Source organism: Delphinus delphis, chromosome 11 (assembly GCF_949987515.2).
Source record: "Delphinus delphis chromosome 11, mDelDel1.2, whole genome shotgun sequence".
In the NCBI taxonomy this organism is placed as follows: Eukaryota; Metazoa; Chordata; class Mammalia; order Artiodactyla; family Delphinidae; genus Delphinus; species Delphinus delphis.
In genome coordinates, this window is record NC_082693.1 from 53,244,809 (window position 1) to 53,272,219 (window position 27,411).

General features: G+C 37.0%; 1 protein-coding gene across 1 annotated transcript in view; it reads left to right on the forward strand.

The window, feature by feature from the left end:
* The window catches only part of CAND1 (cullin associated and neddylation dissociated 1), a 52,173-nt gene that overhangs the window by 1,441 nt on the left and 23,321 nt on the right, over nt 1–27,411 (forward strand). The window contains exon 2 of the mRNA XM_060025179.1: nt 21,286–21,429. Within this exon, the coding sequence (XP_059881162.1) occupies nt 21,286–21,429 (144 nt within the window). The remainder of the gene's footprint in view (nt 1–21,285; nt 21,430–27,411) is intronic.

Genomic DNA, 27,411 nt, shown 5'->3' on the forward strand with positions numbered 1-27,411 from the left:
CATCACAAAATCAATCAACTCCCGATCTAATTAGCTTTTTATAGCTTGGATACTTGTTTTGTTCTCTAGTGGTTTTATTTTCTGTGCATTTTAAAGGGAAGAAAAAATAGTCTTCAATTTAAATTGTGGCTGACGGGCTTATTTGTTTTTTTTGTATGAACGGTACGTTTTAACACCTGAAAACACGCCCAAACCTTATGTACTGGGGAAATAATTTTTGATTTGTGAAAGGAGAACCAAGAAAAATGTAATAATCTGTTCCTAATTAAGTTAATATGCTGGCATATTAAAATAGCCAATGACATTTTGGTTCTGTGACTTCATAGCCAGAAATGATTCTCAAAAAGTTTTGCTATCTAGGGAGTTTTTAAGTATTGTATTCAAAAGTTTTAAAATTAGTTTGCTAATAATAAAGGTTCGAGTGTTCGTTTTTGGAAGAGACGTGTTTATTTTGGGCATTAATATTTTTAGATTTGTGAGTTCTAGGGTCAAAATCAGGATTAAAATAAATAAAAGGTTTTGTTTGTTTTTTAAAGGATTAGAATGCTGTTTACTTCCCTTTGGAGCTTTGCTTGCTCCCAATGCAAGCCATTAAAATTTAAATAAACATTTGAATGGAACATACATAAAAAACTTTAAGTAGGTAGAATGTGTGGTGTGATTTTTACCCCCTCCCATTTCTGTCAGTTTGGCTCATTCTGTAAAAGTACTGACTTTCATTCTGATTGTGTTCAGTTTTAGTCTAAAGATAGGACTTTCCCTATAATAGTACAGTTTTGTTCCACTAGTCAGACTTGTGTGTGGATAATATGTTTAGAATAAAGAAGTCAAGTCATGTGATAATACTGCATATGTGATTATTGACTGAAGCTTTCTTTCTTACATTTCCTCTAAAGGAAAGGTAATACGTACATGCCTGAGGAGTTTTTTGTTTTTGTTTTTTCTAATTATATGGAAGAGTAATGCTCTGATGTTAAGATATACTAGTGTTGAACTTGATAAGGATTATCTACCAATTTGGGCTTGAATAAGTTAAAACATTGCTTGGAGGATTACTCCTAAAAATGTGATACTGATAATATTTTTAATAGTTGGTGAATATTATAGAAGATATGCCTAAGAACAGTAAATGAGTTCCAGTAATTTGTCATTAAGATATTTTTAACAACTAAGTTTTTAAGACTTAATACGCTCAGACCATTCAGTAATAGACAAGTCTTGGGAACCAAAGCACTATATATATTAGATTACTGACACTTAAGAGATTAATTAAAATAACGTTTGCGGTCAAGTGTTTTGAAGATTTTTCCGTATTTGAGTACATGTGTTCTATTTTTAAATGATGCTTTCTAATTTCTCACTAGAAATTTATTTACTTGTTTATTTTGCTGTAAATATCATAGTATTGTTACATGTTTTAAAATACCTAGTGCTAGAAGGATCTTGAGGACAAGATTAACATTATAGAAAATCTAACATGTGCAGACCACTCTACCTTGTGCTAAGGGGAGAAGAAGATATTACATCCAAAAGGAAGAAAAAACCATTTTTCTCATGGTGGAATCCAAAGGGAATATGACCTACCAGTTACAAATATGGGTTCTAGTCCTGTAGGATTCTTTGCTGTGTACTATCTGATATCTTGGCCAGGCTACTTAGTTTGGGATTAAATTCACTTTTGAGAGACTTGTACATGGGTAATTACAAAAGGTCCCTTATAGGCCCAAATTTTCAGGTCTCTGAATAAATAGTTTTTTTAATGTAAAGAAGGTAAAGAAATGGATGCAGACTTCAAAATTTTGGAATGTCAACGTTTTTAAAGATTTTTATTTTTGGTAGGACTTAAATTATAGGTGCAATTTATTGGGGGGAAAAACCCTAGTGTCCTTTTTTCTTTCATGTTTTAGTGTTCTTCGAAGGTAGGATACTATGGTTTAGTGGCAGTAAGTAGTGATTCTGTAGATAACAGAATGAAAATTTTAATGTGTATAAACAAAGTGAATGCTGCACCTATAAATATTAATACTGAATATTCAGTAGGTTGAGGTAACTAATAAGGTTCTGCTTTTATTTTCATATGCTTCATCACCAGCTTTTATTTTCATATGCTTCATTACCAGCTGAATTCCAGTATTCCAAGGAATCAAGAGCTAAAAAAATTTTTTTACCGTTCTTTTATTTCTCTGTACATAATTGTTAATGCTTACTGTGGACTTTATACACTTGATCCTTACAACTTTAGTAAAGTGGATACTAGTAGCAATCTCTGTTTCAGCTGAGGAAACTTCAATCTGGTGATGCTGAGTGCTTGCCCAAGGCCAGTTAAACAGTAGTAGATCAGGGATTTCCAGATACCCCCAGAGCATGAACTCTAAATTACCATATTCTACTTCTGCAAGATTTTGACTAGGGGACATTAAGAGTAAGACCTTAAATTTCAGTTCCCTCTAAGTTAGGCTTAGGGAGTATTTTGTGCTAGAAGATTAAATAATTCCCTGAGAGGGACGACAAAAAGTTGAAGACAGTGCTTGCCTTCAGTATTCTCTGCATGCTTGTTGAGTGGTTAAGGCATTTGTAAAAACATAAATAACCCAGGGCAGTATATAGTGTTCAGGCTTAAGTGGCAGAGAAGATGAAAGCAAGGAGATTCATTCATGTTCAAGGAGTGATCTGAGCTAGGTCTTGAAGTTCTAGGTAGGTGTGAAAGCACACAATACAAACAGCACTCTTGGGGTGGGGATAGGAACGGGTAGGGACCTTGTCTTACTGAACTGGATTCTCCACTTTATTTAGTGCCTTGGCCATGTGAGTTCTCAATAGATAACTTGTTTTAGTTGAATTTGATTTTAATTCCAGAGTAAAAAAAGCATGTAAGGATTGGGGAAGTTTAAGAAGTCATTGTAAAATCTACCAATCTATTATTTTTAAATACCATTTGATACAATCTTAAAATAATTCACTGCATTGTAGAATTTCCTAGCTTGATTATGGTTTATGTCACCAAATATATTTATGTGTTTTGCCTATTGGAAGGCATATGCCCTTGGAAACTGTTTAAAATGCTAATAAAAATCTCGGGCCTGTTACAGAATCATCAGTTTTCAGAGTTGGAAGGGAGCTTAGAGATCCCATAACATAGCTGAAAGTACTGTGTGGGCATTTACAATAATGTAACAGGAAAGACTACATTATCTGGACTGCTTGTGCTTGAAGAAAAGTAAGTTTAATCCGAAGAAATAGATTTGCAGAGATTAAGAAGGTGATTTCTGAGCATTTTCTAAGTTCTTTGTACATTGATGGCATTAAGTTACACGATTTCACTTGTGATTTGGTGGGGAGGGATACAGGTATAGTACTGCTAACGCTTATTATCAGCAATGATTAGGGCTCACTACTGAAAAAGAGGAGAAAGGGACCTCATTGAGGAAACTGAAGAAGAAAGATGACTAATAATTAGTTTTATTTACGAGAACGATATTAAGACTGTCCCAAGTTAATTCATAACTCTAAGAGAATAAATGAGAAAAAATGAGAACAGCAGTGTGGTGTGTACAAGATATATGAAAGATAATTGGTTCACTGGGTGATGCAGTTGGCCCATAGCATTTAGATTTGTTGGAAACAAGGGTAAAATAGTGTTTATATAATAAGGGAAGGGTTTTGGAAACCACTCATTGTGCAGTACAAAGGATCTATTTCTACCATTATTTTTTTTTTAACATCTTGATTGGAGTATGATTGCTTTACAATGGTGTGTTAGTTTCTGCTTTACAACAAAATGAATCAGTTATATATATACATAAGTTCCCATATCTCTTCCCTCTTGCGTCTCCCTCCCTCCCACCCTCCCTATCCCACCCCTCCAGGTGGTCACAAAGCACGCAGCTGATCTCCCTGTGCTATGCGGCTGCTTCCCACTAGCTATCTACCTTACATTTGGTAGTGTATATATGTCCATGCCTCTCCCTCGCTTTGTCACAGCTTACCCTTTGCCCTCCCCATATCCTCAAGTCCATTCTTTAGTAAGTCTGTGTCTTTATTCCTGTCCTACCCCTAGGTTCTTCATGACATTTTTTTTTCTTAAATTCCATATATATGTGTTAGCATACGGTATTTGTGTGTCTCTCTCTTTCTGACTTACTTCGCTCTGTATGACAGACTCTAGGTCTATCCACCTCATTACAAATAGTTCAGTTTCGTTTCTTTTTATGGCTGAGTAATATTCCATTGTATATATGTGCCACATCTTCTTTATCTGTTCATCTGATGATGGACACTTAGGTTGTTTCCATCTCCGGGCTATTGTAAATAGAGCTGCAGTGAACATTTTGGTACATGACTCTTTTTGAATTATGTTTTTCTCAGGGTATATGCCCAGGAGTGGGATTGCTGGGTCATATGGGAGTTCTATTTGTAGTTTTTTAAGGAACCTCCATACTGTTCTCCACAGTGACTGTATCAATTTACATTCCCACCAACAGTGCAAGAGGGTTCCCTTTTCTCCACACCCTCTCCAGCATTTATTGTTTCTAGATTTTTTGATGATGGCCATTCTGACTGGTGTGAGATGATATCTCATTGTAGTTTTGATTTACATTTCTCTAATGATTAGTGATGTTGAACATTCTTTCATGTGTTTGTTGGCAGTCTGTATATCTTCTTTGGAGAAATGTCTATTTAGGTCTGCCCATTTTTGGATTGGGTTGTTTGTTTTTTTGTTATTAAGCTGCATGAGCTGCTTATAAATTTTGGAGATTAATCCTTTGTCAGTTGCTTCATTTGCAAATATTTTCTCCCATTCTGAGGGTTGTCTTTTGGTCTTGTTTATGGTTTCCTTGGCTGTGCAAAAGCTTTGAAGTTTCATTAGGTCCCATTTGTTTATTTTTGTTTTTATTTCCATTTCTCTAGGAGATGGGTCAAAAAGGATCTTGCTGTGATTTATGTCATAGAGTGTCCTGACTATATTTTCCTATAAGAGTTTGATAGTTTCTGGCCTTACATTTAGGTCTTTACTCCATTTTGAGCTTATTTTTGTGTATGGTGTTAGGGAGTGATCAAATCTCATACTTTTATGTGTACCTGTCCAGTTTTCCCAGCACCACTTATTGAAGAGGCTGTCCTTTCTCCACTGTACATTCCTGCCTCCTTTATCAAAGATAAGGTGACCATATGTGCGTGGGTTTATATCTGGGCTTTCTATCCTGTTCCATTGATCTGTATTTCTGTTTTTGTGCCAGAACCATACTGTCTTGGTTACTGTAGCTTTGTAGTATAGTCTGAAGTCAGAGAGCCTGATTCCTCCAGCTCCGTTTTTCATTCTCAAGATTGCTTTGGCTATTCGGGGTCTTTTGTGTTTCCATACAAATTGTGAAATTTTTTGTTCTAGTTCTGTGAAAAATGCCACTGGTAGTTTGATAGGGATTGCATTGAATCTGTAGATGGCTTTGGGTAGTAGAGTCATTTTCACAATGTTGATTCTTCCAATCCAAGAACATGGTATATCTCTCCATCTATTTGTATCATCTTTAATTTCTTTCATCAGTGTCTTATAATTTTCTGCATACAGGTCTTTTGTCTCCTTAGGTAGGTTTATTCCTAGATATTTTATTCTTTTTATTGCAGTGGTAAATGGGAGTGTTTTCTTGATTTCACTTTCAGAGTTTTCATCCTTAGTGTATAGGAATGCCAGAGATTTCTGTGTATTAATTTTGTATCCTGCTACTTTGCCAAATTCATTGATTAGTTCTAGTAGTTTTCTGGTAGCATCTTTAGGATTCTCTATGTATAGTGTCATGTCATCTGCAAACAGTGACACCTTTACTTCTTTTCTGATTTGGATTCCTTTTATTTCCTTTTCTTCTTTGATTGCTGTGGCTAAAACTTCCAAGACTATGTTGAATAAGAGTGGTGAGAGTGGGCAATCTTGTCTTGTTCCTGATCTTAGTGGAAATGGTTTCAGTTTTTCACCATTGAGGATGATGTTGGCTGTGGGTTTGTCATATATGGCCTTTATTATGTTGAGGAAAGTTCCCTCTATGCCTACTTTCTGTAGGGTTTTTAATCATAAATCGGTGTTGAATTTTGTCGAAAGCTTTCTCTGCATCTGTTGAGATGATCATATGGTTTTTCTCCTTCAGTTTGTTAATATGGTGTATCACGTTGATTGATTTGCGTATATTGAAGAATCCTTGCATTCCTGGAATAAACCCCATTTGATCATGGTGTATGATCCGTTTAATGTGATGTTGGATTCTGTTTGCTAGTATTTTGTTGAGGATTTTTGCATCTGTGTTCATCGGTGATATTGGCCTGTAGTTTTCTTTCTTTGTGACATCCTTGTCTGGTTTTGGTATCAGGGTGATGGTGGCCATGTAGAATGAGTTTGGGAGTGTTCCTCCCTCTGCTATATTTTGGAGGAGTTTGAGAAGGATAGGTGTTAGCTCTTCTCTAAATGTTTGAAAGAATTCCCCTGTGAAGCCGTCTGGTCCTGGGCTTTTGTTTGTTGGAACATTTTTAATCACAGTTTCAATTTCAGTGCTTGTGATTGGTCTGTTCATATTTTCTATTTCTTCCTGGTTCAGTCTTAGCAGGTTGTGCATATCTAAGAATTTGTCCATTTCTTCCAGGTTGTCCATTTTATTGGCATAGAGCTGCTTGTAATAATCTCTCATGATCTTTTGTATTTCTGTTGTTACTTCTCCTTTTTCATTTCTAATTCTGTTGATTTGAGTCTTCTCCCTTATTTTCTTGATGAGTCTGGCTAATGGTTTATCAATTTTGTTTATCTTCTCAAAGAACCAGCTTTTAGTTTTATTGATCTTTGCTATCGTTTTCTTCATTTCTTTTTCATTTATTTCTGATCTGACTTTTATGATTTCTTTCCTTCTGCTAACTTTGGGGTTTTTTTGTTCTTCTTTCTCCAATTGCTTTAGGTGCAAGGTTAGGTTGTTTATTTGAGATGTTTCCTGTTTCTTAAGGTAGGATTGTATTGCTATAAACTTCCCTCTTAGAACTGCTTTTGCTGCATCCCATAGATTTTGGGTCGTTGTGTCTCCATTGTCATTTGTTTCTAGGTATTTTTTTATTTGCTCTTTGATTTCTTCAGTGATCACTTTGTTATTAAGTAGTGTATTGTTTAGCCTCCGTGTGTTTGTATTTTTTACAGATCTTTTCTTGTAATTGATATCTAGTCTCATGGCGTTGTGGTCGGAAAAGATACTTGATACAATTTCAGTTTTCTTAAATATACCAAGGCTTGATTTGTGACCCAAGATATTATCTCTCCTGGAGAATGTTCCATGAGCACTAGAGAAAAATGTGTATTCTGTTGTTTTTGGATGGAATGTCCTATAAATATCAATTAAGTTCATCTTGTTCAATGTATTATTTAAAGCTTGTGTTTCCTTATTTATTTTCATTTTGGATGATCTGTCTATTGGTGAAAGTGGGGTGTTAAAGTCCCCTACTATGAATGTGTTACTGTCCATTTCCCCTTTTATGGCTGTTAGTATTTGCCTTATGTATTGAGGTGCTCCTATGTTGGGTGCATAAATATTTATAATTGTTATATCTTCTTCCTGGATCGATCCCTTGATCATTATGTAGTGTCCTTCTTTGTCTCTTCTAATAGTCTTTATTTTAAATTCTATTTTGTCTGATATGAGAATTGCTACTCCAGCTTTCTTTTGGTTTCCATTTGCATGAAATATCTTTTTCCATCCCCTTACTTTCAGTCTGTATGTGTCTCTAGGTCTGAAGTGGGTCTCTTGTAGACAGCAAATATATGGGTCTTGTTTTTGTATCCATTCAGCCAATCTGTGTCTTTTGGTGGGAGCATTTAGTCCATTTACATTTAAGGTAATTATTGATATGTATGTTCCTATTCCCATTTTCTTAATTGTTTTGGGCTCGTTATTGTAGGTCTTTTCCTTCTCTTGTGTTTCTTGTCTAGAGAAGTTCCTTTAGCAGTTGTTGTAGAGCTGGTTTGGTGGTGCTGAACTCTCTCAGCTTTTGCTTGTCTGTAAAGGTTTTAATTTCTCCATCAAATCTGAATGAGATCCTTGCTGCGTAGAATAATTTTAGTTGCAGGTTTTTCTCCTTCATCACTTTAAATATGTCCTGCCAGTCCCTTCTGGCTTGCAGAGTTTCTGCTGAAAGATCAGCTGTTAACCTTATGGGGATTCCTTTGTGTGTATTTTTCCCTTGCTGCTTTTAATATGTTTTCTTTGTATTTAATTTTTGACAGTTTGATTAATATGTGTCTTGGCTTATTTCTCCTTGGATTTATCCTGTATGGGACTTTCTGTGCTTCCTGGACTTGATTAACTATTTCCTTTCCCATATTAGGGAAGTTTTCAACTATAATCTCTTCAAATATTTTCTCAGTCCCTTTCTTTTTCTTTTCTTCTTCTGGAACCCCTATAATTCGAATGATGGTGCGTTTAATGTTGTCCCAGAGGTCTCTGAGACTGTCCTCAGTTCTTTTCATTCTTTTTTCTTTATTCTGCTCTGCAGTAGTTATTTCCACTATTTTATCTTCCAGGTCACTTATCCATTCTTCTGCTTCAGTTATTCTGCTATTGATCCCATCTAGAGTATTTTTCATTTCATTTATTGTGTTGTTCATCGTTGTTTGTTTCATCTTTAGTTCTTCTAGGTCCTTATTAAATGTTTTTTGCATTTTGTCTATTCTATTTCCAAGATTTTGGATCATCTTTACTATCATTATTCTGAATTCTTTTTCAGGTAGACTGCCTATTTCCTCTTCATTTGTTAGGTCTGGCGGGTTTTTATCTTGCTCCTTCATCTGCTGTGTGTTTTTCTGTGTTCTCATTTTGCTTATCTTACTGTGTTTGGGGTCTCCTTTTTGCAGGCTGCAGGTTCGTAGTTCCCGTTGTTTTTGGTGTCTGTCCCCAGTGGCTAAGGTTGGTTCAGTGGGTTGTGTAGGCTTCCTGGTGCAGGAGTTAGTGCCTGTGTTCTGGTGGATGAAGCTGGATCTTGTCCTTCTGGTGGGCAGGTCCACCTCTGGTGGTGTGTTTTGGGGTGTCTGTGCACTTATTGTGATTTTAGCCAGCCTCTCTGCTAATGGGTGGGGTTGTGTTCCTGTCTTGCTAGTTGTTTGGCATAGGATGTCCAGCACTGTAGCTTGCTGGTCGTTGAGTGAAGCTGCGTGCTGGTTTTGAGATGGAGATCTCTGGGCGATTTTTGCCGTTTGATATTATGTGGAGCTGGGAGGTCTCTTGTGGACCAGTGTCCTGAAGTTGGCTCTCCCACCTCAGAGGCACAGCATTGACTCCTGACTGCAGCACCAAGAACCTTTCATCCACACGGCTCAGAATAAAAGGGAGAAAAAGTAGAAAGAAAGAATTAGAAGAAAGAAAGAAAGAAAGGAGGGAGGGAGGGAGGGAGGGAGGAGGGAAGGAAGGAAAAAAAGAAAGAAGGAAGATAAAGTAATATAAAATAAAGTAAGATAAAATATGAAGTTATTAAAATGAAAAAACAAAACAAAAAAGGACGGATAGAGCCCTAGGACAAATGGTGGAAGCAAAGCTATACAGACAAAATCTCACATAGAAGCATACACATACACACTCACAAAAAGAGGGAAAGGGGAAAAAAATCATAAATCTTGCTCTCAAAGTCCACCTCCTTAATTTGGTATGATTCGTTGTCTATTCATGTATTCCACAGATGCAGGGTACATCAAATTGATTGTGGAGGTTTAATCCGCTGCTTCTGAGGCTGCTAGGAGAGATTTCCCTTTCTCTTCTTTGTTCTCACAGCTCCCAGGGGCTCAGCTTTGGATTTGGCCCCGCCTCTGTGTGTAGGTCGCCGGAGGGCCTCTGTTTTTCCGCTCAGAGAGGATGGGGTTAAAGGAGCAGCTGATTCCAGGGCTCTGGCTACTCAGGCGGGGGGGCGGGGGGCATGGAGTGTGGGGGGAGCCTGCGGCAGCAGAGGCCAGCGTGACGTTGCACCAGCCTGAGGCGTGCCGTGCGTTCTCCCGGGGGAGTGTCCCTGAATCCCGGGACCCTGCACAGGCGGGCTGCACAGGCTCCCTGGAAGGGGGTGTGGATAGTGACCTGTGCTCGCACACAGGCTTTTTGGTGGCGGCAGCAGCAGCCTTAGCGTCTCATGCCCGTCTCTGGGGTCCATGCTTTTAGCCGCGGCTCGCGCCGTCTCTGGAGCTCCTTTAAGCAGCGCTCTTAATCCCCTCTCCTCGTGCACCAGGAAACAAAGAGGTAAGAAAAAGTCTCTTGCCTCTTTGGCAGGTACAGACTTTTCCCCGGACTCCCTCCCGGCCAGCCGTGGCGCACTAACCCCCTGCAGGATGTGTTCACGCCGCCAACCCCAGCCGTCTCCTGCGCTCCGACCGAAGCCCGAGTCTTAGCTCGCAGCCCCGCCCGCCCCGGCGGGGGAGCAGACAAGCCTCTCGGGCTGGTGAGTGCCGGTCGGCACCGATCCTCTGTGCGGGAATCTCTCCGCTTTGTCCCCCGCACCCCTGTTGCTGTGCTCTCCTCCGCGGCTCCGAAGCTTTCCCACTGTGCCACCCGCAGTCCCTGCCCGTGAAGGGGCTTCCTAGTGTGTGGAAACCTTTCCTCCTTCACAGCTCCCTCCCACTGGTGCAGGTCCTGTCCCTATCCTTTTGTCTCTGTTTATTCTTTTTTCTTTTGCCCTACCCAGGTATGTGGGGGGTTTCTTGCCTTTTGGGAAGTCTGAGGTCTTCTGCCAGTGTTCAGTAGGTGTTCTGTAGGAGTTGTTCCATGTGTAGATGTATTTCTGGTGTATCTGTGGGGAGGAATGTGATCTCCGCGACTTACTCTTCCGCCATCTTCGCTCATTTTACCATTATTTTTGCTTCTCTAATTGGATTTACTAAAGATGAATAAGTTCTGTCCTCAGTGAACTTTCAGTCGCCAAGTGTGTGTGTTGCAGTCTGACTGTCTTGCTCATAAGTTTTTGCAGAGCCTGGCACAGTTTCTAATGATGGTACCCCCCAAATACTTGAATAAATCAATGAGATGGCACTGCCTGTAGGTTAATCCACCTGGGACTCCCATAAAAGTCTGAAAGTTAACATCTTAACTTCCTCCTCTCCCACCTTAAACCTTTTTTATTCTTATTTTGTTGTGTTATATTACCATCCACCAAATGTCCCAGTTGGAAAGCTTGATGTCACCCTTTCCGCTTTACCTTAGTTCCCTGGTGAGTATTTCTCAAATTAGTCTCTCTCAGGCCTCTTTTTAATCCAATCTTTTGGTAATTCTTCCATTAGAATTTTCTTTGTAAATATCACAGCTGATCGTTGCCTTTTGCACTAATTCCCATAGACTACGAGATAAACTCTAAACTTAGAGGTTGCCCTCCTAGGCTTACTGAAATTACTCTCCCGCAAATCCCTCACAATCTCCAGGTAACTAATTTAGTGGGTGTTTTCTTTGCTCTTCTATTTGATATGTAATGTAAGCACTGTTTATCACATTTTCTTCTTGATATTCTCTTATATGTATAGATGTCCCTCACAGGTTTGGTTTCTTACCATGTAGTGAGGGAGAACACATACTATGGGATATCTCAGTAAGAGGGTGTTAGGACCTATTTGGGTAATTTTTGGAAGGAAGCAGAGGTTTGCTTTAGATAGGATGTTGTCAGAAAGGGGCAATTCTTTTTATTTTTTTTTATTATTACTTTTTATACAGCAGATTCTTATTAGTCATCAGTTTTATACACATCAGTGTATACATGTCAATCCCAATCGCCCAGTTTAGTACACCACCATCCCCACCCCGCCGGGGTTTCCCCCCCTTGGTGTCCATATGTTTGTGCTCTACATCTGTGTCTCAACTTCTGCCCTGCAAACCGGTTCATCTGTACCATTTTTCTAGGTTCCAGGTACATGCGTTAATATATGATATTTGTTTTTCTCTTTCTGACTTACTTCACTCTGTATGACAGTCTCTAGGTCCATCCATTTCACAACAAATGACTCAATTTCGTTCCTTTTTATGGCTGAGTAATATTCCATTGTATATATGTACCACATCTTTTTTATCCATTCATCTGTCGATGGGCATTTAGGTTGCTTCCATGACCTGGCTATTGTAAATAGCGCTGCAGTGAACATTGGGGTGCGAGTGTCTTTTTGAATTATGGTTTTCTCTGGGTATATGCCCACTAGTGAGATTGCTGGATCATATGGTAATTCTATTTTTAGTTTTTTAAAGAACCTCCATACTGTTCTCCATAGTGGCTGTATCAATTTACATTCCCACCAACAGTGCAAGAGGGTTCCCTTTTCTCCACACCCTCTCCAGCATTTATTGTTTATAGATTTTGAAATGATGGCCATTCTTACTGGTGTGAGGTGATACCTCATTGTAGTTTTGATTTGCATTTCTCTAATAATTAGTGATGTTGAGCAGCTAGCTTTCCATGTGCTTCTTGGCCATCTGTATGTCTTCTTTGGAGAAATGTCTATTTAGGTCTTCTGCCCATTTTTGGATTGGGTTGTTTGTTTCTTTAATATTGAGCTGCATGAGCTGCTTATAAATTTTGGAGATTAATCCTTTGTCAGTTGCTTCATTTGCAAATATTTTCTCCCATTCTAAGGGTTGTCTTTTTGTCTTGTTTATGGTTTTCTTTGCTGTGCAAAAGCTTTGAAGTTTCATTTAGGTCCCATTTGTTTATTTTTGTTTTCATTTCCATTACTTTAGGAGGTGGATCAAAAAAGATCTTGCTGTGATTTATGTCAGAGTGTTCTTCCTATGTTTTCCTCTACGGGTTTTATAGTGTTTGGTCTTACATTGAGGTCTGGAATCCATTTTGAGTTTATTTTGTGTATGGTGTTAGGGAGTGTTCTAATTTCATTCATTTACATGTAGCTGTCCAGTTTTCCCAGCACTACTTATTGAAGAGACTGTCTTTTCTCCATTGTATATCCTTGCCTCCTTTGTCATACATTAGTTGACCATAGGTGTGTGGGTTTATATCTGGGCTTTCTATCTTGTTCCACTGATCTATGTTTCTCTTTTTGTGCCAGTATCATATTGTCTTGATTACTGTAGCTTTGTAATATAGTCTGAAGTCAGGGAGTCTGATTCCTCCAGGTCCGTTTTATTCCCTCAAGACTGCTTTGGCTATTTGGGGTCTTTTGTGTTTCCATACAAATTGTGAAATTTTTTGTTCTAGTTCTGTGAAAAATGCCAGTGGTAGTTTGTTTGATAGGGATTGCATTGAATCTGTAGATTGCTTTGGGTAGTAGAGTCATTTTCACAATGTTGATTCTTCCAATCCAAGAACATGGTATATCTCTCCATCTATTTGTATCATCTTTAATTTCTTTCATCGCTGTCTTATAGTTTTCTGCATACAGGTCTTTTGTCTCCTAGGTACGTTTATTCCTAGGTATTTTATTCTTTTTGTTGCAATGGTAAATGGGAGTGTTTGCTTAATTTCTCTTTCAGATTTTTCATCCTTAGTGTATAGGAATGCCAGAGATTTCTGTGCATTAATTTTGTATCCTGCAACTTTACCAAATTCATTGATTAGCTGTAGTAGTTTTCTGGTGGCAGTTTTAGGATTCTCTATTTATAGTATCATGTCATCTGCAAACAGTGACAGTTTTACTTTTTCTTTTCCAATTTGTATTCCTTTTATTTCTTTTTCTTCTTTGATTGCCGTGGCTAGGACTTCCAAGACTATGTTGAATAATAGTGGTGAGAGTGGACATCCTTGTCTTGTTCCTGATCTTAGAGGAAATGCTTTCAGTTTTTCTCCATTGAGAATGTTTCCTGTGGGTTTGTTGTATATGGCTTTTGCTATGTTGAGGTACGTTCCCTCTATGCCCACTTTCTGGAGAGTTTTTATCATAAATGGGTGTTGAATTTTGTTAAAAGCTTTTTCTGCATCTTTTGAGATGATCATATGGTTTTTATTCTTCAAAATGTTAATATGATGTATCACATTGATTGATTTGTGTATATTGAAGAATCCTTGCATCCCTGGTATAAATCCCACTTGATCATGGTATATGATCCTTTTAATGTGTTGTTGGATTCTGTTTGCTAGTGTTTTGTTGAGGATTTTGGCTTTTTTGTTTCGTTTTGTTTTTGCAATGCGCGGGCCTCTCACTGTCGTGGCCTCTCCTGTTGCGGAGCACAGCCTCCGGATGCGCAGGCTCAGCGGCCATGGCTCACGGGCTCAGCCACTCTGCGGCATGTGGGATCTTCCCAGACCGGGGCACAACCCGTGTCCCTTGTATCGGCAAGCGGACTCTCAACCACTGCGCCACTAGAGAAGCCCTTGTTGAGGATTTTTGCATCTATATTCATCAGTGATATTGGTCTGTAATTTTCTTTTTTTGTGGTATCTTTGTCTGGTTTTGGTGTTAGGGTGATGGTGGCCTCATAGAATGAGTTTGGGAGTATTCCTTTCTCGGCAATTTTTTGGAGGAGTTTGAGAAGGATAGGTGTTAGCTCTTCTCTAAATGTTTGATAGAATTCCCCTGTGAAGCCATCTGGTCCTGGACTTTTGTTTGTTGGAAGACTTTTAATCACAGTTTCAATTTCATTACCTGTGATTGGTCTGTTCATATTCTCTATTTCTTCCTGGTTCAGTCTTGGAATGTTATACCTTTCTAAGAATTTGTCCATTTCTTCCAGGTTGTCCATTTTATTGGCATGGAGCTGCTTGTAGTAGTCTCTTAGGATGCTTTGTATTTCTGCGGTGTCTGTTGTAACTTCTCCTTTTTCATTTCTAATTTTATTGATTTGAGTCTTCTCCCTTATTTTCTTGATGAGTCTAGCTAATGGTTTATCAATTTTGTTTATATTCTCAAAGAACCAGCTTTTAGTTTTTTTGATCTTTGCTATTGTTTTCTTTGTATTTCATTTATTTCTGCTCTGATCTTTATGATTTCTTTCCTTCTGCTAACTTTTGGGTTTGTTTGTTCTTCTTTCTCTAGTTCCTTTAGGTGTAAGGTTAGATTTTTTATTTGAGATATTTCTTGTTTCTTGAGGTAGGCTTGTATAGCTATAAACTTCCCTCTTAGAACTCCTTTTGCTGCATCCCAGTTGGATCGTCGTGTTTTCATCGTCATTTGTCTCTAGGTATTTTTTGACTTCCTCTTTGATTTCTTCAGTGATCTCTTGGTTATTTAGTAATGTATTGTTTAGCCTCCATGTGTTTGTGTTTTTAATGTTTTTTTCCCTGTAGTTCATTTCTAATCTCATAGTGTTGTGGTCAGAAAAGATGCTTGATATGATTTCAATATTCTTAAATTTACTGAGGCTTGTTTTGTGACCCAAGATGTGATCTATCCTGGAGAATGTTCCGTGTGCACTTGAGAAGAAAGTGTAATCTGCTGTTTTTGGAGGGAATGACCTATAAATATCAATTAAATCCATCTTGTTCAACGTGTTATTTAAAGCTTGTATTTGCTTATTTATTTTCATTTTGGATGATCTGTCCATTGGTGTAAGTGAGGTGTTAAAGTCTCCCACTATTATTGTGTTACTGTCAATTTCCTCTTTTATAGCTGTTAGCAGTTGCCTTATGTATTGAGGTACTCCTGTGTTGGGTGCATATATATTTATAATTGTTATGTCTTCTTCTTGGATTGATCCCTTGATCATTATGTAGTGTCCTTCTTTGTCTCTTGTAACATCCTTTATTTTAAAGTCTATTTTTTCTGATGTGAGTATAGCTACTCCAGCTTTCTTTTGATTTCCATTTGCATGGAATGTCTTTTTCCATCCCCTCACTTTCAGTCTGTGTGTGTCCCTAGGTCTGAAGTGGGTCTCTTTTAGACAGCATATATATGGGTCTTGTTTTTGTATCCATTCAGCAAGCCTGTGTATTTTGGTTGGAGCATTTAATCCATTCACACTTAAGGTAATTATCAATATGTATGTTCCTATGACCATTTTCCTAATTGTTTTGGGTTTGTTTTTGTAGGTCCTTTTCTTCTCTTGTATTTCCCACTTAGAGACGTTCCTTTAGTATTTGTTGTAGAGCTGGTTTGGTGGTGCTGAATTCTCTTAGCTTTTGCGTGTCTGTAAAGCTTTTGATTTCTTCATCAAATCTGAATGAAATCCTTGCTTCGTTGAGTAATCTTGGTTGTAGGTTCTTCCCTTTCATCACTTTAAGTATATCATGCCACTCCCTCTGGCTTGTAGAGTTTCTGCTGAGAAATCAGCTGTTAACCTTATGGGAGTTCCCTTGTATGTTTGTCGTTTTCCCCTTGCTGCTTTAAGTAATTTTTCTTTGTCTTTAATTTTTGCCAGTTTGATTACTATGTGTCTCTGCGTGTTTCTCCTGTATGGGACTCAGTGTTGCTTCCTGGACTTGGGTGGCTATTTCCTTTCCCATGTTAGGGAAGTTTTCGACTGTAATCTCTTTAAATATTTTCTCAGGTCCTTTCTCTCTCTTTTCTCCTTCTGGGACCCCTATAATGTGAATGTTGTTGCATTTAATGTTGTCCCAGAGGTCTCTTAGGCTGTCTTCATTTCTTTTCATTCTTTTTTCTTTATTCTGTTCTGCAGCAGTGGATTCCACCATTCTGTCTTCCAGGTCACTTATCCGTTCTTCTGCCTCAGTTATTCTGCTATTGATTCCTTCTAGTGTAGTTTTCACTTCAGTTATTGTGTTGTTCATCTCTGTTTGTTCGTTTAATTCTTCTAGGTCTTTGTTAAATATTTCTTGCATCTTCTCGATCTTTGCCTCCATTGTTTTTCCAAAGTCCTGGATCATCTTCACTATCATTCTGAATTCTCTTTCTTTCTATCTCCACTTCATTTAGTTGTTTTTCTGGGGTTTTTATCTTGTTCCTTCATCTGGTACATAGCCCTCTGCCTTTTCATCTTGTCTATCTTTTTGTGAATGTCAGAAAGGGGTAATTCTGTCATTTGACATCTTAATAAATGTTATAAGGAGGGCATAGTAAAGCAGAGGGAAAGCTATAATTGGTAAAGAAGTAGCAGTCACTCATTTAGTTAGGAGGATGTTTGGTATTTTATGTTGCTAAGTGAACTTACCTGAAATGGATGTTCTGTGTGTTTATGCCCAGGAAAAACATATGCTTTCCCTGAAAGCATCAGATCTGTTTGGGTTATTCATTTGGATGTTATCATTGAAGTTTAGGTATGAGCCTTAGAACAGTTCCTGGACTGTAGGGGCTGCTGGGTCACCCCCGCCCCCCGCCCCCGGCAGTCCTTACTTTTGGCCAAGTGAGGTGTTAAAGTCTCCCACTATTATTGTGTTACTGTCAATTTCCTCTTTTATAGCTGTTAGCAGTTATATTAGTTAGCTGTTAGTTATATTAGTTAGCTGTTTATAGCTGTTAGCAGTTGCCTTATGTATTGAGGTACTCCTGTGTTGGGTGCATATGTTGTTGATGTCTTCAATTTGGTTGGGATTTTGCTGATTAGGATCAGAGGAGTGGCCATTCAGTATAGTCTGTAGTTGAACCAGGCTTGTTAAATCTCTCTTCCTGTGTTGTAAGATGAATGGTTGAACCGTCTAATGTGTGACAGTGGTTATTCAATAACACTAAGACTGGACAGAATGTATACTGACTATAACACCCAAGTCCTGTGGTTTCCCTTCTACTTCTTTGTCCTTTTCCTAACTCATCCTTTACCATCCCCATATCTAATCCATTTCAAAGACCTACAAACTTTAACCTTGTAAATCTCAAATAGGGTTTGTTCTCATTATATTATTCACGGTAGTTACTTATCTAACATGTACTTTTTCTGGAAGACACATCATGGCCTTCTTGTATTTAGGAACACTAGATAGCACTTCAACACCATGCTTGGGGGTCATTTTAAACAGCAAAATTACCAACAGAAAGCACAAACATGCAAAAAAAAAAAAAAAACGAAAAAAAACACATGGCTCCAGATAGACTGAGAAGAGGATGCTTGTTTACAGTATGAGAGCTGAAATAGGCAGAGTGTCACCTGGTGCAGTGTCAGCTGGGAGTGTGTGCAGAATGTGTGCTTTGGGTGATTCAAATATTTCCTGGTTCTTCGCATGTCTGCAAATGTCTTGAAAGCGCTGGAGAATTGATTTGGGGGTTACAACAAATTTTACTCTGCTAATAATGAGAACTGACTGTGTGTACATTTTTTCCGTCTCCATTTATTGTCATAACCCTAATTCTGGCTACCATCATTTCTCACTTAGACTGCTGCATAGCTCTCGTAACTGTTCTCTATCCAGTCTGCTAAATGAAGTTTGGTTCTCTCAAACTGTTTTCCACAGTGTAGATGGAGTAATACTTCTGAAATGTAAATCTGATCATTCCATTTACTCCCCATCTCTACCTCAGATGAGTAGCTTTCCATCACTTTTATTTTATCATTATTATTTTTTAATTTTAAAAAATTGTCTGGCCACGCTGTGCAGCGTGTGAGATCTTAGATCCCAGACCAGGGATCGAACCTGCTCCCTCTGCATTGGAAGCATGGAGTGTTAACCACTGGACTGCCAGGGAGGTTCCTCCCATCACTTTTATTTATTTATTTATTTTAAAACATCTTTATTGGAGTATAATTGCTTTACAGTGATGTGTTAGTTTCTGCTTTATAACAAAGTAAATCAGCTATACATATACATATATCCCCATATCCCCTTCCTCTTGCGTCTCCCTCCCGCCCTTCCTATCCCACCCCTCTAGGTGGTCACAAAGCACCAAGCTGATCTCCCTGTGCTATGTGGCTGCTTCCCACTAGCTGTTTTGCATTTGGTAGTGTATATATGTCAATGCTACTCTCTCACTTCGTCCCAGCTTACCCTTCCCCCTCCCTGTGTCCTCAAGTCCATTCTCTGCGGCTGCGTCTTTATTCTTGTCCTGTCCCTAGGTTCTTCAGAACCATCCTCCCATCACTTTTAGAATAAAGACTAGAATCCTAGTAAGATCTTCAAATGTCTTTAATCTTTTGGCCCCTGCCTACTTGGCCATAACCTCCCCACCCCCCACACACAGTTTCCTTCTCATGCTTAGGATCTCAGTCTTCCCTGATACACAACTTTCATTCCAGTCTAGGTCATGTTACTTTGTTATCCCATTATCTTTTCTTTATGCCATATTCCTTTCCCTCATAGCATTTATCTCAGTTCATAACTACATATGTAAGTACTCATGTATGTAGTTTTAAAAAATCAGTATGCCTCTATTCAGCTGTTATGTAAGTTCCAAGATAGCAGGAAACAACTGTGTTTGCTTTTGCCAGCCCTTGTATCCATAGTACCTAGCACAGTAACTGACAAATAAAAGGTTCTCAGTACATAGTGAATGAGTATATACAACCTTTCCCATCTTGACCTCAGCCTACATTTCCATCTTCCTGTTAGGTTTCTATTTCCCTGTGCCTCAGACACACTGAATTGCTTCACTCTGAGGTATTATGCTCCTCACCACCACCACCACCATGCACACAAATACATTTAAAATCCCGAACCAGCTTTCCTCATGCAAGCCTTGGTAATCCTTTGAGATCCAAACTAACTATCGGTTCTTTGGTGTGATCCTTGCCAAACACCCTTGAGTGTTTTAGAAAATTTGTGTGAGATTATTCCATTTACCTGTCTGCTGTGTTAGATGAATAAGTTAAGAGGGGACTGAGTATAAATTTATCATCTCAGCCCTTAGACCCATACCTAAAGCAGTAAATGCCTAAGAGACGTTTTACAAATTGACTTTTGAATCTTCCATAGACAGCTTTCAAACTGGTCAATTTCCTTATAAAATTTATAGTGCAAACCTTTTAACACATGAACAGAAGGAACTTTCTGGTTTCAGGGTCACAATTAAAAAGTAGTTCTTCTTATAACCTCATACTATCTCAATCCAGGTTTTCTGAGTTTAAAAAATATTAGCTATTGCTAATTTTGCCGGTGCTCATTTCAACTTTCAAAAAATGTTTAACTGTTAATTATTGATTTTTGAAAATCAGTAGACTTGTTTATTAGAGTATAAGCTCTCTGAGGCTAGGAGTCAAGACTTACGTCTTATCTGTTCTTTGCTCATAGTCCAGCCTTTGTAGCATCATAACAGGCAGTGAATAAATAAATGGTAAATAAAGGAAGGAATCTGTGTACCAGTATAGTTTCTTCAGAACTATAAAGTAACTTTTTTTTTTATTGGGATTACATGCTTTTTTACTTAAATTGATGATCACTATGTTTTCTCTTCAACCAGATGATTAACATTTCAGGGGTTCTTAGAGGTCCTAACTGGTATGGTTGTTTAATGGATTTTATCTAAGTAAAATACTTAAGGTGCTTTTCATGCTTTGTGTGTAGAAGTGCCTGCATTAGTGTTCTATTCAGTTGTTCTTTTAACTTTCTAGAATATTGTGTGGTTTTAATTTCATTTTGTCATCATATAAAATGGGGAGGGGCTTCCAATTAGAAGAACGATGTTAATTTTTAAAAGGCCCATGCTTAATTTACCTTGTATTATCCCAATTTGAACATATGCTTTTCTTTATAAGCAGTTTAATAAGACTTGATAAGAATTGTGCTTGCGCATAGTTTAAAACTTTGTCCTTTGGTAGTGGTTCTTAAGGAAAGGGGGCTGTATGTCTGTTGGAATAACTTTTGGAATCACCTCTTCATCGTTTTGAAAATACATTTGATCCTGGTTGTGGGAGTTGGGGTGGAGGTGAGAATTTGCATTTTGGAATTTTCCCAGTGATTTGTAATATGTAACTCCCAATCCAACAACACAACAGTATTACACGGGAAGGTATTCTTAATGTTAGTTAAAGACTTCCTAGATAAAATTCAAATCACATGCAACGAAAAAGTAAAGAGGAGCTTTTCTTCCCCTAAAAGCAGTGATGCAATTACAGCTGACCCCTGAACAATGGGTTTGATCTGCACGGGTTCACTTATATGGGAAATTTTTTCAATAAATATGTACTACATGTACTACACGATCTGTGGTCAGTTGAATCTGCAGATGCAGAAGTGCAGATGTGGACGGTGACTGTAAAGTTATACATGGATTTTTAGCGAGGTGGGGGGAGGGTGACCCCCTTGACCGCCACGTTGTTCAGTGGTCAACTTTATTAGAATGAAAGAGCATTCATTGAAGGTCCGGTCAGTAAATTTGAAATCAACACTAACCCGGGGAAAATAATTTTAGCCAATGATACCTTGTTTAGAAGACTAGATCAGGACTTAGATATGAATGATAGCATTGGATTTGAAAACTGTGATTTTTTTAATTAGTGCTTAAAAATTTTTAATTACCAACAAATTTTAATTTTTTGACAGGTTTATGGCTACAAATGATTTGATGACAGAACTGCAGAAAGATTCCATCAAGTTGGATGATGATAGTGAAAGGAAGGTAGTGAAAATGATTTTGAAGTTACTGGAAGATAAAAATGGAGAGGTACAGAATTTAGCTGTCAAATGGTAAGTTGTTTTTTACTTGCTTCCTACCGCCTTCACTTTCCTTTAAAAAATTCAGTGTAATAACTGGTAGATTATCTTAGTCTTGTACTATGTCTTTCTGGAGTTTTTCTTTAGAATTTGTAGGTGATTTGGTTTAGTATTTGTACTTGGTACATGAGACACATTTCCTTATATGTAGTTTCTGTATTGGCTGGACATGTTATTTTAATTTTTATGAAATACATGTAGGAAACTCCAGAAAGAGTAATTCTCTTACTTGTTTGGCCAGGTTTTTTAGCTAGGTTAAAAGGCCTATCCATCTCTGTATTCCGGGGAGGAGGGGTGGTTTTAAGAACCAATGACAAGGAAGTAAAAAATAAGACTTGATAAAGGATAACAACAGTTAAAACCATAGTTTAATTGACACTGATGATACAGTAGTTACAAAGAATCTCCTAAAAATTGAGAATTCCAGTTACCTTTGTGTGTATGGTGCATTGACAGCATCTTGTTAGGTGTGATATTGACCACTGGACTCTTATTCTTAGTTAAAGATACAGAATTTGAGTTCTTGGTAAATTGTATTAGTGCATCTATTTAATTTATGCATACCAAACATTAGAAACCCTTAAAAATTTATAAGTAAGTTATTAGTAAGTATAACTTCTGGTTTCATATAAAAATTAAATTATAGAATTTTATGTCATTTTGTATGGCATATAATATCTGGTATCAATTTAAATAAAGTATTGTCTCATTACCTTTGTTGGATTTTCTTATAAAGGTTTTACATTTATTTTAGGCTAAGCTTTTACATATCCTCTGTAAAAAGAGGCAAAAGTATGAGAAATCATTGGTCAGCATAGAATTTCTAGACATGTAGTACAACTTTCTTTAACTTGGAACATTAGCAAGTTTAAAATCAAATGGGTCTTCAAAAAATGGTAAATTGCAGAATAATGCGAATGAGTCTAGTTTTACTTAAATAATTATTTTTCATCTTTTGTTTCTTTTGCCATGTGCTTATTAATAAACAAAATTGTTTGGTTCAAATTATGTGCTGAGCAATAAGCAGCCTTTAAAAATGATAATAAAATGTAGGCTTTGTCCCAGATTGAGAGGTGAGAGGTACACAGGTCTTTATTCACTTGAGTATGAATCTTGTTAGAAACCTGATCGTTTGAGCTTTTGATGATCTTTTATACTTAAAATTTAACAGGTTGGGGGGAAAATGATGTATATTCAGGAAAATAAGAAAGGAATTAAGATATTAACAAAAGTAATATATTAGGTGATAAAACCCAAGAACTGATTCTTGGAGGAGGGAAAATCCTAATAGATAGAAATTGGAAAATTTATCAAAGAACTCATCACCCAAAAGAAACTCATGCCCAGAAATCTTTCACACAACTCTTTGAAACCTCGAAGAGCAGATAATTCCAGTATAGATAGTTTTTGAACTATTTCAGAACATAAAGTATGAAAACTTTCCAGTCTTATTTTTAAACCAAATACTGATGATAAATTCTGACTAAATACAACACTAAAAAAGAAAACTACACACCAGTTTCATTTAAATGTTCAAAATAAAATCCAACAATACATTAAGTATAATATACTTTGACCAAGTGAGGTTCATTCATCCCAAGAGTATAAGGACAGTTTAATATTATGTGCTTTATTAATATTTTTATTCTATCATGTTAATAGATCAGAGGAAGAAAAGAATAATGTAAACAGTAAGAATTCAATGAAGGAACTGGATGTAAAATTAATGAACAAAAATAAGTAGCCTTCACATAAGCAAATAACCAGTTAGAAGATATGGAAACAAATGTCCATTTATTATAGTAACAGAAAGACAAAATGCCTAGCAATAAATGTGACAAGAAATGTTACAGTGGTGACCTTGGGTGGGGGTGTTGCATGGTTTAAGGTAAGGTTACAATTTTCTTTTTAAAAACTTTCTTTTATAGAAGAAAAACTTTACTCTTGACCAATAACAAAAACATACTCTCAGAAAAATGTACTTGGAACCAATGGAAAGACATCTCAGGTCCTTGGATAGGATAACTCAACAGGGTTGTCAGTTCTCTCCGGGTTATTTTAATGCTAACTTAATTCTAAAAATCAGTAAGTTTTTCCCACAAGCTAGACAAGTTGATTCTAAAGTATATTTTCGTGGAAGGGAGAAGAGGGACAGGGTATTTGCTCAAGATAGACAAAAAATTCCCTGAAAATTTCTGGAGTTGGAGGTGTGTTGGCTAGCCCTACTAGATACGAAAACATACTATTACGTTTATCTAAAATGAAAGCAGTGAGGTAGTGAGGCATTAATAGACCAGTAGTGTAAAACAGAATGGAAAATACTCGTTACATGATGCAGTTGGTGGCATCATGAGAAAAGCTGGACCTTTTTTCAAAACACTGGATAACCATTTGAAAAAGAAAATTGTGTCCTTACCTCACAACTTCCCTACTTAAGGTCAACATTGTTCACCTTTAATTGGTTTTATGTTGGATGTATTAGGCTATTGTGAATAAAGAGACAGTGAACATTCTTGTGTGAGTCCTTTTCAGGACATGTGTCTTTATTTCTTAGGAAGAATGAAATTGCTTTTGTCCATTTAGATTTTTAAGAAACTGTGGAATTGTTTGCCAAAGTATTTTTACCATTTTACGTGAAAGTACCAGTTGTTCCACATTATCATCAGCAGTTGGTTGTGTCACTCTTCTTTTTTTTTTTGGGCCGCGGCATGCGGGATCTTAGTTCCCCTACCAGGCGTGGAAGCCTGTAGTCTTAACCACTGGACCACCAAGAAAATCCCGGTTGTGTCACTCCTTAATTTTAGCTATTCCAGTTGGTGTATAGGTGTAGTTTTAATTTACATTACCCTGATGACTAATGATGTCTAATGTCATTTTGTCTATTGGCCATTTATTTATTTTTTTGTGGACTTTTCCCTGTTTTTAAAATTGAGGCTGTCTTTTTACTATTGAATTATAGGAGTTCATATATTCTGGATATAGGTCCTTTGGCACATATATGTCTTATAGTATTTTCTCCCAATTTGATGATCTTAAGTTTTTAATTTATTTTAAAATTTAGTTTAGTTTGATTTAATTTATAAATTAATTTCAACCTTCATGGTTATTGCTTTCTGTGCTGAAGAAATCTTTTATGTTGCAAAGATTTTTCTCTTGTGTTTTCATCTAAAAGCTTTGTAGTTTCAGCTTTTATTTTTAGTCCTGTGATCTAGAATTAATTTTTGTGAAGTAGGAATTGAGCTGTTTTTTTTTCTATATGGAAATACAGTTGTTGAAGTACCAATTTATTGAAAACATCTTCGTTTCGGTACTGAATTGCTTTGACATCTCTGTCAAAGTCAGTTGACTATAAAAGTGTAAGTCTATTTCTAGACTATTCTGTTCCACCGATCTATTTGTCTGTTCTAATGCCAGTACCATACAGTTTTATTAGCATAGCTCAGGCTTTTTCAGGCTTGGCACTGTTGAGTTTTGGGGCCAGATAATTCTTTGTTATGGCGAGGTATCTTGTGTATTGCGTGTGTTGTTGGATGTTTAGCAGTATCTGAGCATTTACCCACTATTTTTGCCAGTAGCATTCCTTCATCCTCCAGTAGGAACAACCAAAAATGTCTCCAGACTTTGCCAAATGTCTGTGGAAGGGCAGAAGTCACCCCTGGTTGAGAAACACTGGTGTAGATCTATAGAAGTCTGAAGTAAGGTAGTGTAAGTTCTCTAGCTTCATTCTTTTCTCAAGAGTATTTTGATTTTTTAAGTTCTCTGTATTTCCATGTAAACTTTAGAATGTTAGTTTCTGTTTTAAAAGTAAGCTTGCTCAAATTTTGATTGAGATTGTGTTGAAGCTATAGAAATATTTGGAGAGAATCAACAATTAACAATACTGAATCTCGTAACTGCAAACCGTACTATCTCTTAATTATTACAGTAGTTTTTGTTGATTCCTGGGGATAGTCTGTCTAAACAATCGTCATCAGTGAATATCCCCCTCTTTCGATCCTGATTTTGGTAATTTGTGATTTCTCTTTTTTTCCCCCCTCAATTCATTTAATCAGGGATTTACCAACTTTACTAATCTTATCAAAGAACTGACTTTAGGGTTTGTTATTTTCCCTATTGTCTGTTGCCTTATTTAACTGATTGCTTCTCTTTTATTATTCCTTTCTTTCCACTCATTTTTTTCCTTTCTAATTCTTAAACATTTAAAGGTATATATTCTCTAAGTAAATTGTGGTATTTTTATTATTCGGTTTGAAATATTTTTAATCTCCATTGTGATTAGAAGCAATTTTCAAATATTTGGAGACTATCTAGATCTTTATTTTTATCTTTAATGGTTTCTAATTTAATTGCATATGGTCAGAGAACCATACTCTTTAAGGTTTCAGGGAGGTTTATTTGTTTTGGTTTCTTTTGTCTCCTCATTGAGATTGGTTTTATGGTTCAGCATATGATAGGTCTTCGTGGATGAGGATGTTCCCTGTCCACTTGAAAGCGTATTCTACAGTAGTTGGGTATGGTATATTATAAATGTTAGGTCAGGGTAGCTGATAGTGTTGTTCAGATTTATATCCTTTGTGATTGTTTTTTCTTTTCTTAATATTAAATACTGAGAAAGGAGTGTTAAAATTTCCAACTATAATTGTCAGTTTATCTGTTTTTCTCTTTAATGCCAATTTTTGCTTCATGTATTTTAAAGTATGATTAGGGGCATACGCATTTATAATTATGTCTTCCTAATGTTTGATGTTTTTATGAGTATAAAATGTTTCTTTGTAAATACATTTGGAATATATTTTTTCTTGGAATATATTTTTTCTTATGTTCATATAGCTGCTCCAGTTTTTTTTAAGATTAGTGTATCTTTCTCTATTTCAGTTTTTAATCTGTTTTTATTTGTATTTGTTTATTTTTTGGCTGCATTGGGTCTTTGTTGCTGCTCGCGTGGGCTTTCTCTAGTTGAGGCGAGTGGGGGCTACTCTTCATTGTTGTGCACCGGCTTCTTATTGTGGTGGCTTCCCTTGTTGTGGAGCACCGGCTCTAGGTGTGCGGGCTTCAGTAGTTGTGGCACGCGGGCTCAGTAGCTGTGGCTCACGGGCTGTAGAGCGCAGGCTCGGTGGTTGTGGCGCACGGGTTTAGTTGCTCCGTGGCATGTGGGATCTTCCCGGACCAGGGATCGAACCCGTGTCCCCTGCATTGGCAGGAGGATTCTTAACCTTTGTGCCACCAGGGAAGTCCTGTGTTTTAAAATTATGCGTCTTGTAGACAGCAGATGGTTAGGTCTTGCTTTTTTTTCTTCTATTCAGTTTCATAATTTCTTCCCTTTGATATGAGTGTTTTAGTCCATTGTTGTTTATTGTTAAGTATTGATATAGTTAGATTTAGGTGTGCCATTTTACTTTTTTTTTTTCCATTTGTTTCTTTTGTTGTGTGTTTTTTTGGGGGGAGTTTGTTTTTAATTGTTTTTTTTCATGCCTTCTTTTGGGTTAATCAAATATTTTATAGCAGCAGTTCTCAAAGTTTGATTTGGGGGTCCCTGGGACATCTGTGACCACGAAAGTTCAAAACTGTAATATGAATGATACTAAGGTGTTATTCACCCTTTGATGCTCATTTTCCCATAAGTATACGGTATAATTTGCTCATTTTCCCATAAGTATACGGTATAATTTCCACAGGCTACATGACACATTATATCACAAAAAATTGAATGCAAAAGCAGATGTGAGAATCCAGTTATTTTAAGCCCAAACATTAATTTGCAAAAATGTGAAACAGCTGTTTTTCTCATTTTTTGTTTTTTGGAAAATATAGTTTTTCCTTTAAAATGTTAAATTTATGTTAACATGTGCCTTTATTATTGTTACTTTTAATTTTTAATGTGGTAAGCATTGACAGATACATACAGCCCACATAAAGAAAAATTCTTTGGGGTCTTCATTGATTTTCAAACTGTTA